This window comes from Canis lupus, chromosome 30, assembly GCF_048164855.1.
Source record: "Canis lupus baileyi chromosome 30, mCanLup2.hap1, whole genome shotgun sequence".
In the NCBI taxonomy this organism is placed as follows: Eukaryota; Metazoa; Chordata; class Mammalia; order Carnivora; family Canidae; genus Canis; species Canis lupus.
Genome location: NC_132867.1, coordinates 37,761,253 through 37,779,377, shown reverse-complemented (window position 1 = coordinate 37,779,377; position 18,125 = coordinate 37,761,253). Strand labels below are relative to the sequence as shown.

General features: G+C 48.4%; 1 protein-coding gene across 9 annotated transcripts in view; it reads right to left on the bottom strand.

The window, feature by feature from the left end:
* Positions 1-10,653: 10,653 nt before the first annotated feature.
* Positions 10,654-18,125, bottom strand: part of B3GALT5 (beta-1,3-galactosyltransferase 5) — a 39,018-nt gene continuing 31,546 nt past the window's right edge. For 6 of the 9 annotated variants that reach the window (XM_072807007.1, XM_072807013.1, XM_072807010.1 and 3 more), the window contains 3 exons: positions 16,488-16,647; positions 16,129-16,291; positions 10,654-15,395 (listed from right to left, as the gene is read on the bottom strand). In XM_072807007.1, coding sequence (XP_072663108.1) covers positions 14,460-15,395; positions 16,129-16,164 — 972 coding nt within the window. In that variant the 5' untranslated portion in view covers positions 16,165-16,291; positions 16,488-16,647 and the 3' untranslated portion in view covers positions 10,654-14,459. Of the gene's footprint in view, positions 15,396-16,128; positions 16,648-18,125 lie in introns of all 9 variants that reach the window. The other 3 variants (XM_072807012.1, XM_072807015.1, XM_072807011.1) reach the window with 2 other exon arrangements.

The window sequence follows — 18,125 nt, the reverse complement described above, 5'->3', positions numbered from 1 at the left end:
TGGTTGACTAGGTTGAGAAGAGGAGGTTGACCCAGGAAAGGAGACAGGAAAGAGGGACCAGGTTGTGAGCTGAGAGGAAACACTGCAAGCTGTGTGGTCTTGGAAGCCAGAGGAGGGAGCCTGAAGAAGGCTGGGCCCAGCAGTGCAGGTGTAGGCTAGCCAGGAGAGAGGTGGTGCTTCCACCAGAACTCTTGCAGTGCTGCATAGAGTAGAGGGGAAATGGGAGCTGGGGAGGAGTGGTGGTGGGAAGGCTCCACTTTGGAGAGATTTTCCAATTAAGGAAAAATAGACAAAGGCGACAGTACTAGAAAAAGAGGGAGGTCTAGAAGGTTGTCTTTGAGTGGGAAGTGAGAGAATGTTTGTGTGCTGTGGGAATGTTCTAGAAGGGAGGGAGCAACTAAAGTTGCAGACGGGATATGAAGTAGTGAGTGGGGTCTGTAAGGGGAAGCAGAAACAACAAGTGAGGCAGGGCAGACCTGCCCATAGAGGGGACCACAGACACCTCACATTGTCACTGGTAGGAAGGCAGCCTGGCTGAAAGACCGGGAAGAGCAAGTCATGCATCCTTTGAAGACATTCCCTTCTCTGCCCACCACCAGGCACCCCAGGCTCCCGGACAGCCTTGCACCCCTTCCCTGGCCCCTCCAACTTCTGCTTTGTATCTGAGACAGGCTGCAAGAAGCAGGGGTAGATAGTGATTTCAGGTGTGCAGTACCACAAGAATTGTAGCAAATGTATGCTGAAGTCAAAGAAAAACTCATCTATTGTATTTTATTTCCATTAAATGACACTTTGAAAGATCAAGGATCCAATCTATACCTATATCTCAGAGATACGTTACCATGAAGATTCTAAAGCTCTTAATTCGCAAGGCCTGATTTCTTAAACTTGAACGATAGCTTTAAAAAAATATAAATGTACTGGAGAGGAAGAAAATTTAGAAGGATTCCCACCTCCTCATGTCTTGGGCATATGGTTCCCCCAGGATAGCTCACCCCTCACCACCCACCCAGACACTGGCCCCCTAAAAACTCTCCAAGAGTCAGACTCCTGTTTCTTTACTTCCAAAATACAGGAAAACAAGAAATCCACAACTCTTACGAAGAGAAGTATGTCAACATTGTCCAAAGTATTTTTCTAAAATCCAAGTCAAATTTTAAAACTATTTTCCCAAGCACAAAATATAGAAAAAAACAATGCAAAAAAGAGTTTATCACATCAATCTACAACCAACCAAGTATAATATGTCATTTTAATCTTAATTTTTATTAAAGGTAAATATTAATGAATCATAAATAAATACATATGCCCACTCCTGAAAAATGACATGAGTCTAATCCCCCTAAAATACAAAGAGACATTTTCAAATATCATTCAGTAACATATAAATTCACTTTTATTTCTTGTCTTTTAGGAAAAGCAAAATTTGACCACCGAGTCTCCTTGGTTAACATCAATAACTTCCAGTCATGGTGCATCTTCCTTGACGATTCATATGACCAGATGTAAAATAAGTAAATTCTCTCCCGACCTGATATTTTCCATAGCAGAATTTAATGAAGGGCCTCACTGCTTCTTTGCTTTATCTCTTTGGGGCCTAAAAGACAGATCCCTTGAGACAATGGACTTGGCATTGACCACCCAGGAGCAGGTGCGTGACAGGAGCTCTGGGCTAGGCTGTGGACATGCCACACTGACCATCCACATTCTGCATGTGTCAGGCACTCATCATCTCTTAAACCAGAGAATGGAGATAGTAGAATAAATGACAATGCAAAACAATGGGATTCCAAAAACCACATTTGGCTATAAAAGTGACTTGTCTACTTAAATCTTAAGTTGATAAGTCTGACACAGAAGGAATTTTTTTAAATTAAAATCTGATTTTTTGTTTGTCAGTATTGCAATTGGCAGATGCTAGGACATATTCCTGCTTCCTCCTCTCAAGTGCTCACAAGCCCTTCATGGCTCTTGGCCCCACACTGGGGGTGCACAGCTTCACTGCTCAGTTTCAGGGCCAATCTGAGAGCAAGGGGTCCTTTCCTGGTACTACTTGAAAAGCAGGAAAATTGAGAGGAGCTCATGCTTTTGAGTTCCCAGAGGCCACAAGCTACAAATCTTTCCAGCTATATTCAAAACAGAGAATACAATCACATTTCATATCCCAGAAACATAACTGAGAGTTTATTTCAAATGCATCTCAGCCTGTGATAAAGTTCCCTAGTGTTCACATACAGATTTTTGAGTCTTGTAGAACCAACAGAAATAAAAATAAATGACAATAACAATCTATAAAAAAAAAAAAGCTTCAAAAATTGGTGTTGGAAGGGACCTGACAATTCACTTAATTCCTCTACTCCAGTGCACCACTCTACCTGAGGATATCCTTTGGGAAATTGCCTTAAAACCCATTAAGTGGGGATCCCTGGGTGGCTCAGCGGTTTAGCACCATCTTCAGCCTGGGGTGTGATCCTGGAGTCCTGGGATCGAGTCCCCCGTTGGGCTCCCGGCATGGAGCCTGCTTCTCCCTCCTCCTGTGTCTCTGCCTCTCTGTCTCTCTATGTCTATCATAAATAAATAAATCTTTAAAAAAAAACCATTAAGTAATTATTAGTATATCCTCTCTACCTCGCACCATGCCAGGGACTTAGAGCAAAGAGTAAGCCTGGAGAAGTTTACAGTCTCTGGGAAATAGCTAAAAACATAAGTCCTGATATGAAAACTACCAAAAAATAGTTCTTTAAAAAAAAATCATGAGTATGTCTGGGTGGTTCAGTCAGTTAAGCATCTGCCTTCAGCTCAGGTCATGATGTCAGGGTCCTGGGATCGAGTGTCTCATGGGGCTCCCTGCTCAGTGGGGAATCAGTTTCTCCTTCTGCCCCTCCCCACTGCTTATGACACCTCTCTCTCTCTCTCTCTCTCTCTCTCAAATAAATAAATAAATAATGTGCTATTTTTTAAAAAATCATGAGAAAACAAATATTTCCAAATGGAAGACATGGAGAAAAGATAAGCATCTTCTCATCTATTTTTAAAACTAGAAGGCACAGCATCTGTTATAGTAAAATGGGCTTGTTAATTATTTACCCTATCACAGAGCCATAGGATCTTAGTGTGGCCAGCCCACGAACCTCACCAAGGCCAGGCTGTCCCTTTCAGCTTGTGTATCAGGGCAGAGGAGTCTGGATGGCACTGCATGCAGTTCTGGCTTATAAGAAACACATCCATAAGTCACTAGGCTGCTCCATCTCTTTCACTGTTATTTCACTCTTTTTAAACATTTTGCTGAAAGTCGAGTCCAGGACAACCTCTAAACAATGTGACTGTGGATTGTCCCACAGTCTTTGTTTCCAAGACACCAGCACACACATGGCACATAGTATGTAACAGGCATGTGACCGATTGTACAGTGTTGACAAGTGACCTCTCAAGCTCCATGCTGCTGCCCCAAGGCTGAGGACACCAGGGGCACACCTGCTGTTGTACATCCCAACTAAGCAAACATCAGGTTGCTCTTTTATTGACCTTTCCAGACTCTTGGGGAGGGCAGATGGCACATGGAAACCAGCTGCCACAGAGCGTGGTGCCTCTACTTAGAGCCTCAGATCACGGCGTGTGCACACACACACACACACACACACACACACATTGGAGAGGCAGCATGTCTGGAATGTTGATAGATGACTTGTTTCACCAGGACTTCAGGTAGTGAGAGAGGTGGAACTGGGGGCTGGACTGGTCTGCAGGGTTCGTGGTCTAGAACCAGACACTTGTTTGGGGGAAGCCTAAGGGACTAGAACAGAATAGGTCAGAGGACTCAGTGACACAGGAGATTCTTGGGAATGCCACAGATGACAAAGGGCCAAGTTCCAGAAGGTCAAATAGGACCAGGAAGGAGCAGATGGAGATGTGCGTCAACACTCAGAAAAGAAGTGGTCCCCAGGCAGAGGGACAAGATGGCAGACCTTTTGGGTGGGTCCAGCCCTGGGTTCCCGTGGAAAACCTAGGATGCCCCATGGGAGGACTCACCAATCATGCCCTGGAGAAGGGTGACACACTGAAAGCCAAGGGATCAGGTTTCAGCCATGTCTGTCTAACATCCAAGGTGTTAATCTTGGCAACAATGGGGACCCCAAAACGTTGTTGTGAGGGTTCACTAGGACAGAACAGCTTCTGTGGAAATGGGTCACAACATCTGTCCACAAAGAAGGTGCTGAACAAATGCTGCTTCTTTAACTTGCCAAGAGAACTGATGCCCCAATCACCTTCTTGACATGTGTATTTACGCTAATTAGTTAAAGCTGTTTGCAAAACCCACCGCCAAGAACCTCAGCTTGACCTTCCTTCCTGACATCCTGGGGTTGGGGGTCACCAGTCTGACCTCTGCAATGGCCTGCAGCTCACGGACAAGAAAGCAGGTACCCAGAAGCAATCACTCAGCTCCCCTGGGTCTCTGAGTTTCCTAATTATGATCTGCTTCTTGAAAAAATTTCTCTAGATGTGAGGTGGAGGATGGGTTGGAAGGCAGCATGATTGGCTCCAGGAGACCAATGGGGAGGATGCAGCATGAGTCCACTTGAACGAAGAGGGTGGCTGGGAATGAGGTTCCAGGGGTGGACATGGAGAGAAGAGGCCAGGTCCACAGGAAGTGGCAACCATCAGACGTGCAGGGTGAAGTGAGCAAGAGGAAAGTTGCAAGGGTGACCCCTGGCCTGAACAGAATGGACATATGGGTAGTGGCAGCCTTTCCTGAGACCAAGAAGTTCCAATCTTGGAGACCAGGCTTGGGAGTCTGGTTGTAGCTGTGCTGCATTGCGTGCACCTTGGCGGTTCTCCAGAGGAGATGTTACTGGGTCTAGTGACTAACGCTCAGGGAAAGGAGGCCTGACAGGTGTTGCTGGTTTGGATTTTTCTTTCCTCTCTTTTTACACAGAGGGCTATGAGGCTCCAATGGTGTGTCTTAAGAAAAGTAGGAAATAAGTACTTTTACTATAAAAAAAGAGAGAGAGAGAGAGAGAAAAGCAGTATGGCACAGTAGGTATGGTGTCAGGCTGAGCATCAGGAGGTCCCTCCAAGTGCTGAGCTGAAGCACCAACAGCAAATCTTGGTTTTCATGCATAAACAGAGGGGAATGGGACCGAGTTCCAAACCCTCTTTATGTCCATAAGCACAGAGATTCTTCTTGCATTTGAAACGGTGTTCTCACCTTTTATTCCAGGTGTCACTGTCTGGAATAAGCGAGGACCTCGACCCACAGGCCATGTGCGCCCTGACAACAGGAAAGAAAACCTAGAGAATCATAGGGCTTCCAGGGTAAGAACCTGAGACACAAGTGACCTTGTCAGAGGAGACGGTCACCCCTGAGCACGCCAGGAAGTGAGAACAGCCCGAGTCTGCATCCTGTATGAGACGGGATGTGTGGACGATGTTGAAAGTGGGTAAAGGTGTCTAAGAAAGAGTTCAATGCTCAACAGGAAGGAGGGACCAGAGGTTCATGAGAGCGAGGACAAAAGTGCCGTCTTTGCAAAGAGTCCGTGGCATCAGGATTCCCACCCAAATGACTGACGTGATTCATCTCAGATTCTCTGAGACAGGAGAGCAGGGGAAACAATTTTCAGCAATTTAATAAAGGGCAGGTATTGCAGTTTGTAAAATTAAGATGGTCTACAATTGCTGTCGCTGTCAAATTAGAATGATGTGTTCTGGGCAGCCCCTGTGGCACAGCGGTTTAGAGCCGCCTGCAGCCTGGGGTGTGATCCTGGAGACCAGGGATCGAGTCCCACGTCGGGCTCCCTGCGTGGAGCCTGCTTCTCTGTCTGCCTGTGTCTCTGCCTCTCTCTCCCTTTCTCTCTTTGTGTCTTTCATGAATAAATAAATAAAATCTTAAAAAAAAAAAAAAGAATGATGTGTTCCCCAGCACAGCACGTATGTAGCTTCTTACTTCAACCAGCATGTACTCAATTAAACTCCAGTCTTCCGTTACTAAACACGGTCCTTGAAATCTGTGCAACAGGTTTGTTGACCAGGGAAACTGCCTCCTGAGCCAGGGCTGGCTTTCAGCAACGAAGTCCCTTCAGTGGAGTCATAACAGACCCATGAGGTGCAGGAGTCCAGTGACACCCTTCCTGAGTAGCCCGTGGCCCGTCCACATTCCTCAGACGTGGGCTGGCCAGGTCCCCGGGCACCAGGCAGGGGGCCCCACAGACGGAATTCACCCACCCAGCTCAAGAGAGCAGACATTGCTTTGTAGCTCTGGTTTTGAAAAATGACCCCCAATCCAGAGCATGGCCTTTATGTCTTGACGATGCCATGTATGCAGTTATTTATATTCAGAAAACAGTAGGCCTGAAAAGTCACGTTAGTGATTCTGTGTTTCCTGCAATTTGGCTTACCATCTTCATTCTCTTGGGACTAAAAGCTGGACACTGTTGGGGTGCCTGCGTGGCTCAGTCGGTTTAGTGTCCAATTCTTGATTTCAGCTCAGGTCAGGATCTCAGGGCCGTGAAATCAAGTCCCACATCAGGTTCCACACTCAGCGAGGAATCTGCTTGAGATTCTCTCTCCCTCTCCCTCTGCCCCTCCCTCCTGTCTCTCTGTCTCTCAAACAAATAAATAAAATCTTTAAAAAATAGAAATAGGGATCCCTGGGTGGCTCAGCGGTTTGGCCCAGGGCACGATCCTGGAGACCCGGGATCAGTCCCGTGTCAGGCTCCCAGAATGGAGCCTGCTTCTCCCTCTGCCTGTGTCTCTGCTTCTCTGTGTGTGTGTGTGTGTCTATCATAACTAAATAAATAAATCTTTAAAAAAATAGAAATAAATAAAAGTTGGATGAAGTTGAGGAAAACAGGCAGATTTCTATAAGCATCAAAAGAGATGGAAGGGAGGTGTCAAGGGGTGTCAAGTGAGACTGGTTGGCATGTAGAAGCTGGAGGGCGGGCACATGGAGGGTATTATATATAGGGTGCCCCCTGCTTCCCAGTGTCTGAGGTCTTCCACTATCAAGAGAGGAGGGAGCGTGAGGTCAAGAAGCACTGCTGTAAAGCACTTCTAGGTTTTCAGGTCACAGTTTGCAGTAAAAGCACACTCTTCATTTACTGATTTGCTGGGAGCCGTGGTGTTAGCTGTGCTTTAGAATCCTCATCTTTTGAAACGAACTGGGGGGGGGGGTGGAAGGGGAGGTGGGCGGGGGGGGGGTGACTGGGTGACGGGCACTGAGGGGGGCACTTGACGGGATGAGCACTGGGTGTTATTCTATATGTTGGCAAATTGAACACCAATAAAAAATAAATTTATAAAAAAAAAGAAGAAGAATCCTCTGCTTTCCAGACTAGGCTCTCCTGTTCACCTCTAAAACCACCTCCCATAAAGGCCATTTCAGTTCCATTCAACAAATATTTGTTGAGGATCTACTATGTGCCAGGACCTGTGCTAAAGATTTGAGGTGCAACTAGGGCGCCTGAATGGCTCAGTCAGTTAAGTGTGCGATTCTTGGTCTCAGCTCAGTTCTTGATCTCAGGGTCATGAGTTCAAGCCCTGTGTTCGGCTCCATGCTGGGTATGAAGCCTACTTGATTAAAAAAAAAAAAGAAAGAGGGATCCCTGGGTGGCGCAGCGGTTTGGCACCTGCCTTTGGCCCAGGGCGCAATCCTGGAGACCCGGGATCGAATCCCACATCGGGCTCCCGGTGCATGGAGCCTGCTTCTCCCTCTGCCTAGGTCTCTGCCTCTCTCTCTCTCTCTCTCTCTCTCTCTGTCTGTGACTATCATAAATAAATAAAAATTTTTTTAAAGTTTTAAAAAAAAAAGAAAGAAAAAAAAGATTTACTGTGTCAATGAAGGAAACAAAAATCCATGCCTGCACAGAGCTCTCATTTAAGTGGGTCAAAATAAAACAATAAATGAAATATATTATAATAAATAGATGTTATATATTTTGTTAGAAATTGCTAAGTGCAATGGGTAAGGTAAGGGGATGTGGGGAGGGGCAAGGTAAGCCTCACCAAGAAGGTGATGTCTGACCCAAAGCTTCAAGGACCCAAAGGAGGGAGCCATGAGACTCTCTGAGGAAAGAGTAGTCCTGGCAGAGGGAACAACCAGTGCAAAGGCCTGCGGTTGGTGAAGCGTGTCTAGGCTGCTCCAGGAAGGCAAGGAAGCCAGTGCAGCTAGAAGGGTGGTGCTGCGCAAGAAGGCAAGGGCGGCAGGAAGGGGAGAGCACGGAGGGACAAGGTTAACAAACAGAAGCAGATAACGATATTAAAGACGTGGCTTTTACTCAGAGATGGGGAGCTCTGAGCAGACAAGTGAGATACTTTGATCCATATTTTTGAAGAGTGCTCTGTTTTGTGAGGAGACCCAAGGGGCACCGTGGTGGGAATGGAGACAGCACCCAAGAGCCGCCACAGGAACAGGAAGGCAGGTGCAAGGTGAGGGGCTTGGGCAGGTGGCAGCGGTGAGGTGGTGGGAAGAGGTCGGCTTCTGGAGACAATCTGAGGGTAGAGCCCCAAGCAAAGGAGAAGGCAAAGGAGCGGCCAGGAGGTGGGAGGGGAACCAAGAGCGCCAAGCATCCTGGAAGCTGGGGATGGAGCTCGGCCTGAAGCCAGAGAGACAAGAACCTGGCAATCCGTCGGGCAAGAACCCAGCCCAGACCAGCAACGCGGGTCCTCAGAGAGCTTGGTAAGAACCGGCTGCTGGAGGGGGCATTCAGAAAGAACGGGGGGAGAAATTTAAGACGACAACACATAGATCTCCCTTGGGGGGGCTGAACTGCAAAGGGAACGGAAACGGAGCAGTAGCTGCAGAGAAAAGGGGGTGTCGAGCAAAGGTTGTTGATGGGTTTTTTTCAGGTGGAAATGACAGCAGGCTTGTGTGCTTCTGGGGTGACCCAGCAGAGTGGGGGCCCGTGCGGGTGGTGGGAAGAGCTGGAATCAGGTGCAAACACAGAGGGGCTGGTGCCACAGAGCCTAGTCCCAGAGCAAGGCCCGGAGCGGGGGCTCAGACCCTGGTGGGTGGGCATGTGGAGTGGCAGCCTGAGCCACCCACGCAATGATGCAATGAGCTCCTGCACCCCACTCAACACAGAGAGAGGCCCGGTGGACGGCCTGGGAGGGGGTCGCACCCTAAATGTACAACCTCTCAGCTGTGCCTGCAACCTCGAGCGAGCGGCTCTGGCCCTCTTGCCACTGGGGTTTCCTCATCTGTAAAGTGGGGCCATCGCTGGCACCCTTCCCCGTAGAGATGCTTCGAGCATTTAAGGATGTAATGCATGTCGTGCACTCATCACAGCACCTGGCAGATGGGGTTCACCATCAGTCATTCGTCCCTGGACACCCAAGAGTGAAGCCACCAGCCTGGCTCCAGTGGGTTCTGGTGCAAAGCTAAGGCTGAGTGTCATTGGAAAAGCATCACTTTGCCTCCCAATTCACACCGTCACAGAGCTTCTTACCCTTACGAGCAGACAAGGTGGCAACAGGAACACAGTCGGAGCTGGAACCCGCATCCCCCAACAGACCAGCTCTGGGGGCTCCGGCACTGATTTTACTCAGATGCCTCCAAAGGCTCGTTATAAATGTCTTCTTGTGTCTAGAGACATTTTTACCGGTTGAGTAGAGGCTTTCTGTCCGAGGATAGAAAAGGCTACAGAGGTGTACATATATCTTTTAAAAGAAATCATCCCAAGATTTGGGGCTGCCCACATCCCAAGAGTGACAGTGGGGCCTCTTTCACTGCCAGGGTAACAGAAGCGAGACTTCACAGGCCTTCCAGGGATGTGGCAATAAAATCCTGCCAGATCCCACCCAGATCCCTCTGTCCTACCAAAGGTTGGGCCCAAGGAACAAGCGGTGCTTACAACGTGGAAAGAGGGATCACAAGAGACCAACTCCAACCCAAAAGGAAAGGAAAGGACCCTACTGGGGAATCCTGGCCATTCCCACCGCCACAGGGCTGGAAGGACTACCCCACTGGGTCGGTCTCACTAGGATTAAGCTTGTCCCCCTGAATTTCTATAGGACCTGCTGGCCAACCACACCTACACCTGTGAACCAGCTGAAGCTTTGAAATACCTGTTCAAAAGACAGGTGGGAAAAAAATAAAATAAAATAAAATAATAAAATAAAATAAAATAATAAAATAAAATAAAAACCAAAGACAGGTGGAGAATGTGGTGATCGTGGTCCCCATCACCTCCCTGTCTTGCATCTGTGTCTCCCATACATTTGCTCCTTCGAGCTGCCCCACTCCCTGGACGACACCTGGTTTGCCCCTGCTGTGTAAAGGGTCCCGTTTAGTCTAAACATTTCCTGGGGTGACTCTGGATCTGTTCTCTTGTCCTTTCACACCTCTTTCGTCCTTGCTAGGTTAAAATTTAATGATAAATAAATAATTAATTTAAAATAAATAAATAAATAACCATGCCCCTTCTAGTCCTGGTGCATATATGTCTTCTCTGATAGTAATATGGTGTAAGCAGAATGTGGGAAATGGGGAGGAAAATCTTTTGTTCCAAATTACAAAAAAACATTGTCTCAGACTGCTGGGCATGTCATAAACAAGTCCATGGAGAGGCACGTAAAGATGTTTGTGGGGCTGCCCTACAGAGTGGTCCACAGTCCAAACCCACCTCATTTACAGAGCCAGTAAATCTCACACAAACCCAGTTCACATCCACCCAACAAAATGTTTTAATCCATCAGCCATCACCCAGTATACCAAGGTAGATCCCAGATTGCCCCCACATGACAGCTCTTGTGATCCTTGCCGGGGCCTGCACCTGTCATCTAACTGCCAAAAGAGCCTGCATACCTAATGCCATCAAAAGGTGTAGTTAAGCCCCCTTCATACCACCCGCAACATGACATAAGATCCAGGAGATATGGCCCTGGTGGCACAGTCACCCAGACCATCACACAGGGCCACAGGTAGATCCCACTCCTGATGATGGAGACCCGGATGATGACAAGCACTCCCTGTAGATGCCCCACAACCACTTACCTCCCCCAGCTCCCACCTCTCCCTCCCCAAGGCCTGTGTCTAGCTAACAAACAGTCTTCTTAGGACTGGCAGATGGGAAGGGGACACAAGTTCAATGTCTTGATACCAATAAGACTAGAGGCAAGTAGGCTGTGGGACATGTTGCACCTCACCTTGAAAATATTCAAAAATTCTCCAATAACCCTTATAACACTCAGCTGTCACCACAAAGGTCCAGGTGAGCTGTAGGACTGCTGAAAGCCAAAATCGTCACCTTGGTCGGATCCTTGATGGGACCAGCCAGGGAAATAACAACAACGCTATCACACAAAATGTCACAGCCACTGTGTCCACAGTGATGGCTGAAACTGGACAGGAGTTTAAGCTTATCTAAAATCATCAGATTCGGGGCACCTGGGTGGCTCAGTCGGTAAGTGCCTGCCTTCGGCTCAGGTCATGATCCCGGGTCTTGGGATCGAGCCCTGCATGGGGCTCCCTGCTCGGGGGGTGGACTCTGCTTCTCCCTCTCCCTCTGTGCTCTCTCTCAAATAAATAAATAAGATCTTTTTAAAAAATAAACAAAATAAAATAAAATCATTAGACTCTGGTTTCCATGGTTTTAGATCACCAATTAGCCTTAGACTATTTATTGGCTGAGCAAGGACAAGTAGGTACCATTGCAAATCCATCTTGTTTCTATGTTCATGTTCCTGGAGAGGTGGGACAATGGGCTAACATCATCCTCCAACAGGCCTCCTGGCTATATAATTTCAAGAACCCCACACCCAAACCATCTGGGATTTCATTAAGGAGTACCTGCCAGTGTCACCTGGTTCTTGCCTTGCGTTGGGCCCCAAGTGGCCATTTTACTGCTGTTTCTATTTGGGCCATGCTTCTTTAATTTACTTGTCGAATTCGTGTCCTCTGGACTACAACAGCCCCACATTCAGCTGATGTTCACACGGAGATTCAACCCATATCCACTGGGAACCGAGTTCCCACATCAGAATTAGATCTGATAGCAAGACGTTGCCATGACCTCCAATGATAGGCAGTGTCTACACCCTTGATGAGCAGATGGCCCAAGTACCATCTATCTATCGTCGTTGGCCCAAGTACCCCTTGATGATGTAGCTATAGGAGAGGAGACCTCCATCCATGTTCCCCCTGAGAAATCAGGAGGATGAAATCTCTCAGGGGGGACAAGAGATGATCTGGGACCACAGGAACAAGCCCCAGATGAACATCATCATGCACCACCGGGAGCACTTCCTGAACTGCTTTTCTTACAGAGCAGAACAAGGGTCTGACCCCACACGAGCCAGACTTAAAAACAGCCGTGGCCATTTCCTGTTGAGGTGGGAACACACAGAGGCTCCACAAACCTGAAAAACCTCAGCTGCAAAAACACGAGCGACTGGGTGGCCTGCCAATATCAGCCAATCAGGACGAGGCACTTTTATGTCCCTTAGGAGCATAAGGGCCAGGAGCGGGAACAGTGGTGGAAATGTTCCCAAACACCCCCTCTGCCCAGGGAAGCGAGGCTAATGGCTCTCTGTGGGTGCTGGGTCTCTTTCAGCTCAAGCTGTCACCCCAAAAAAGCCCTGCTGGTGCCATTGACTTTTGAGTCCCACCTCATTTCTATCGTCGTTGGCCCAAGTACCCAACTGGGGTCACAGAGCCATGCCTATGTTCATGGTCCCCTATGACTGAGCTACAGTCTGAAGAGAAGGCCAGATCCTGAGTCCACCACACCGAGCCCACCAAGCCCAGTGCACACAGGGACACACACACCAGACAGGATGCACACCCAGTGGACCCAGCCCCACTGCCAGTCCCACGAGCTCCCTCATCCTCAACACCCACCCACCATTGTCTTCCAAATCAGGGGTAGCCTTTCCACAGGACCAAGGGTCCCACAAAATCTAGATTTCAGAAAGTGAGCACAGTCCCTGATTCTGCCCCCTGGGAAGGAGGGTTTTCTGAACATGGCCCAGCATGCTCAGAGCAGCCAGGATAAGGAAACACATCTGCAGAGAAGCAGCAGATGATGAGGGATGTTGTTTAAGCTAATGTTGCCATGGCCATTTTGTGGCAAATACGTCCTCCTGGGCTCAGGTAGGAGCCTAGTCCAACACTGGTGGGTTACCCAGCCATGCGAGGCCTTCACTCTGAGCGCTGGTAAAGTCAAGTCAGGTAAAGTAAAAGGTAAGAACCAACCATTCCTGCAACCAGGAGCAGGGCAACTTTGCATGAAATCCCACAGCGGCCGAATGGGTAAAGGCTCCTGCCAAGCAGGACCTCGCTTCCACAGCCTACAGAACAGGCTTCTACAAGCCTCCAGGCAGAAGGAAATAGAAAGTGAGTCTCCACTCCACAAACTCACTTGTTCCTTGGCTGCCTGAGAAATTCAAAGATGAGTTTGGGTCAGGCATGGGCAGCATGCACAGGAAGACAGCCCCCCTTGGCCAGAGCTCATTTCAGCGCTCAGTGTCCGAGGGGTTCCTTGAAGGCATCTTGTCTTAAACACACCTGAGTTCCCAGAAAAGCTCCCAGAATCTTTCACAGGCCGAGCCTTGTGCCCAGCTGCCCTCCAGTGTGACCCTGGACCCCTGAATTGCAGAGCCGGGGTATTTGAGTAAACAGATGGTTCAGAGGAGATGGCATGCCCTCAGGGAGGTCAGCAGTGTGGCCAAGAAGTCTGCTCAATAGGTCAGGCTTTGTAGCCATTTCTAAGCTGAATCTATAAAAACAGAGTTTCTGTCTAGAGATGGCCATTTCTTAGGGGCTATGGCCAGGGCTGTGCTTGCTCTGCCATGAGCTGAGTGCCGAGCTGCTCACAGGGACTCAGTATCCCTGCTGGATCCATGCAGTGAGTGAAGGAGCTGGGGGCATGTTGCTTCACCCCAGTGACACCACTAAAAGTACAAGGACTGGGAGCTCAGGTGGAAGGGACTCTTGGAAAGGGATTGAAGGATGCCACCGTCCGGCTTCCCTCTGAACCCTCCTGGACTCTATTCCCCGCCAAGGGAGGTGCGATGGAGGGGCAGGCCGAGTCAGGGGCTGCGCCTGGGTTCTGACAGCACTGGATTTTCATCCCTGCCTCATCGTTTGTTGGCTGGGGGGCCTGGGGACAAGGCCCTGCATTTCTGTAAGCTGCTGAGGCCTGGTGTGTAGGATGGGGATGGCGTCACCCGCCACTGCCTGTGGACACTGATCCTGGAAATGGGAAAAGGGAGGCGTGCATCAAACGCTTAGCACAGTAGTGTAGGAACTCAAGAGATGGCATCTGTTATTGCTTGGGCACCACGTGGTTTCATTCAGGCCTACATGGTCGGTCAGACGTGCAGCGCTACAGGGCATCACCCTTACTGACTCTCCCTCCTCCCGCCTCGCTCTCTCCCTGCACCCCCCACGATCCTCAGCCGAAGATCTTCCAAAACTGTCACTGTGGGTTGTCTCCAGCGTGTCCACATGTGCCGCGGGGCTCTCCTCAGACAGCTGGACACGCCTCTCCCAGAGAATTCTCCAGAGCCTGCCAGTAGCTCAGCATGTTGCGAGGCTTGACGAAATGGCAGGCCACAATCTTCTTAAAACGACACGTGGAAAAGGGTAACCCGTTTGGGAAAAAGGTCTGCTCGGAGTGAAGTTCCTCCAGCCTGATTTTCAGCTTGGCCAGGCAGAGTCCCACAAAGACGTCTTCGAGCTTAATGAACGGGACGCTGTCAGAGACGTTGTACACCTGACTTGCAACATCACTGGAAAACACATAGCCGGTGCCCGAGCAAAAGGGCGGGTACTTATCCCATGGGTATTCGTATTTACTGACAAACCACTTGTTGGCCTTGTCCCTAATGGGAAACTCGTTCAGTTTTAAGAAGCCGGTGAAAAACCGAGTGGTTCTGTTTTTCTTGAGAAGCAGCTCGGTCAGGTAGTAGACGTTGACAAACATGTCCGAGTCCGTCTTCATCACAAACGTCGCCTGAGGACAGAAGCGGTGGATCCACTCTATACCCATCATGGTCTTCAGGGTCAAATTGAAGTAAGCGTCCACAAAGTCCTTCTGGATAATGTCGCGATGCCGCTGGCTTTCCTGCGCCACCACTTTCGACAGGTCCTTACTGGCTGTGGCTCCCAGAAGGAAGAAGGTTTTTATTGGCCTCCCATGCACATTCTTTTCTTTGCCCCATGTGTTTCGGATGACCGTGCGAACAAACACCTGTTCGTGGGATGAGGTCACCAGCAGGACAAGGAAGGGGGGATCCTGCCTGCAGTTGATATCTGGAAGCTGGAGGAAGCTGCCTCTTTCTTTCTTGAAAACAAATGGCTGGCCTTTAAAGGGAATCAGACCGTACATGCTAAAATACAAACAGAGGGCTCCCAGGACCACCAGGGAGACGTACATCAATCGCATCTTCAGGTAAGCCATCTGAAAGGAACAAAGTGGAGTGGTCAGACCTCGAAAGAGGGAGAGCATGTTTAGCTTTGCCCTGGGAGGCCTAGATGGGGGGACACACCTGCGTCTCATGGCCCATGTTCTAGAGACTCTGCAGTCTCACTGCATACAGGGGTGGAGGGCTGTGATTCAACAGTGAGCATGATGCCCGACAGCGTCATTCACTCCACAGTATGAGATCGGAGCACAGGGCTCCAGGCCAGTCTGCCCTTCACCCTTGGGAGTCTCAGATTACTCCTCTGAAATATGGGGCCAGATCTCCCACTAGGTCGCTCCAGCTCTGCCCAAACCTGACTCCATAAGCTAGAGATACTGCAAGACTGGAAGCCCTGTGTTCATCTGCATTCTTCTCTGATCAAACCAAGCACCGTTTTATCACACCCAGGAAGAAGCAAGACCAATGTTCTGATCTTTACACTCATCCCCCTTATTTGTAGGAATCACTTACAAGATCCCCAGCAGATGCCTGAAGTCAAGCATATACCTTATATATACTGTTTTCTCCCATACACACATTCCTATGAGAATTTTTAGTTTTTAAGTTGGGCCCGGTAAGAGATTCACGACAATAACTAATAATAAAATAGAACAATTAAAAAATAAAAAATAAATAAAATAGAACAATTAAATTATAACAATAAACTGTAATAAAAGTCACACAAATGTGGTCTCTCTCTCTCAAAATTCCTTATTGTACTATACTCACCCTTGTTGTGAGGACGTGAGATGATAAAATGCCCATGTGATGAGATGAAGTGAGGTGGGTGACGCAGGCGTGAGACGTCGCGTCAGGCTACTCCTGACCTGACAATAGGTCAGAATGGGGACCATCTGCTTCTGGACCGTGGTTAACCACAGGTGACTGAAACCTTAGAACACAAAGCTTCAGATAAGGTGGGAATTCCATACCGTGGAACACTGTCCCTGCTGGCGGTGCTTATTTTATTTGAAGGGTTGCTTCTTTAAATCTCCTGATTCTTCCATTATGCGCCCACACATCTCTGTCATTCTCAGCAAATCCAGGACCATGGTAATGTTATAAAATTAAGAAAGCAAATAACTCACTTTCTCCTGGCTCTGATGAACCTCTCGTTTGGAAGCTAAACCACAAGGTAGATTCCAAGAGGAAACTTGCCAAAGAGCTGTCAGCAGATGCCGCTGGACACTGTCCAGTTCTGGATTCACTTCATTTACCCAAAATGATGATTCCCTTTCTCAAGAGTCACTATAAGGAAAAAAAAAAAAACAAAAAGAATAGAGCCATTCAGATCAGCCATGCCTCACCAGCAGCACCTCACCGTTGGCTGTGCCAGCATGTTGCAGACCTATGTCACCACCTACCCAGGTGACCTTGAGGAGCATTTGGGTCCCACTCTAGTCCCACTTTTCTCTTCTGCAAAGTGGGTGCAATCAAGACAATTCCACCACATGGTGCACCTGTTAACAACAATAACAGCATGCAAATATTCAAGAAGTCTGTCAGGCCTGATGTGCTAGGACAGCACCCAGGGCTCTGGAAGGGGAACCAATGGAATCATAGGTCAGCCTCAGTCTAATGTCTTGTGCCAATAATTGACCTTCCTACATAACGGTCTGTGGCTAACGTTTACAGAATTTAACACAGGGAAGAGATCCACCAGTTCTCAACTTAGCATCCCGGTCTTCAAAATGTCATCCTGGGAGGAGCTCAGAGGGGCCATCAGGAGAAAAAAAACAACTAAGTGGAAGAAAGAAATCTGAAGGCAAAATAGGAACTTGAAATTTCATTCAGTTAGAATTCTGTTCCAAATACATTCACCACAAAAGTTGTGGAACAGTGATGGAAACTTCCAGGACCAGCTAACTCTCTGGAGGCCAACTTAGTCTGGCTCTGTTCTTCATGACCCCAAGAAGGTCTTGTCCAGCTGGAGCCCCACCTATTTCAGAGAAGTCGCTGTGGGAGGCAACTGGATGGCAAGAATGCGTCTGAGCCATGACTTGCAGGTTGCTGAGAATTCTATTTCCTTCCTTCTTATTTGTGGGAATATTTGCAGGGCCAGGATGTGTGGTTTATTCTGGCTGAGGAAGGGGTAAGGGGAATCAAACTGCATTTACCACCACAACAGATTTTTAAAAGAAACATAAAAATCAAGTCAAGAGAAATATAATGATATTTCTCTATTTTGCTTCCTTTCTCAGATAAGTTTGCTCTTCTTCAGTAGATCGCCTCACCAGTAAACCTTAAAATCTCATTCCCGTAGGACACCTTTTCTCAGGATCCTTCACATGGATCTCAATCCCCAGGGATGGATGCTCAGCTCACTGACTATTGGTCTCTCACTAGACACCAAACAGCACCTATGAGACAGAGCAAGTGGCATGGCCCAACCGGCCAAAGCTCCCTGGGGTCATTTATTTTCATGTGCAGTTGGAACACACTTCCTACCTGAGTGATGTGACCAAGAAGTTATACCTCATATCCCCATTTACACCTTTGATTGAGGCTCTATGTTGTGCTACAAGGCCCCCCTGAAGGGGCTTTGGGGAGGGCACCTAGCATCAATAAGGAACGGAGTGTAGAACAGTACATTTCTAGAAAAGGAAATATTGGGGATCCCTGGGTGGCTCAGCAGTTTAGCGCCTGCCTTTGGCCCAGGGTGTGATCCTGGAGTCCCAGGATCAAGCCCCACATCAGGCTCCCCACATGGGATCTGCTTCTCCCTC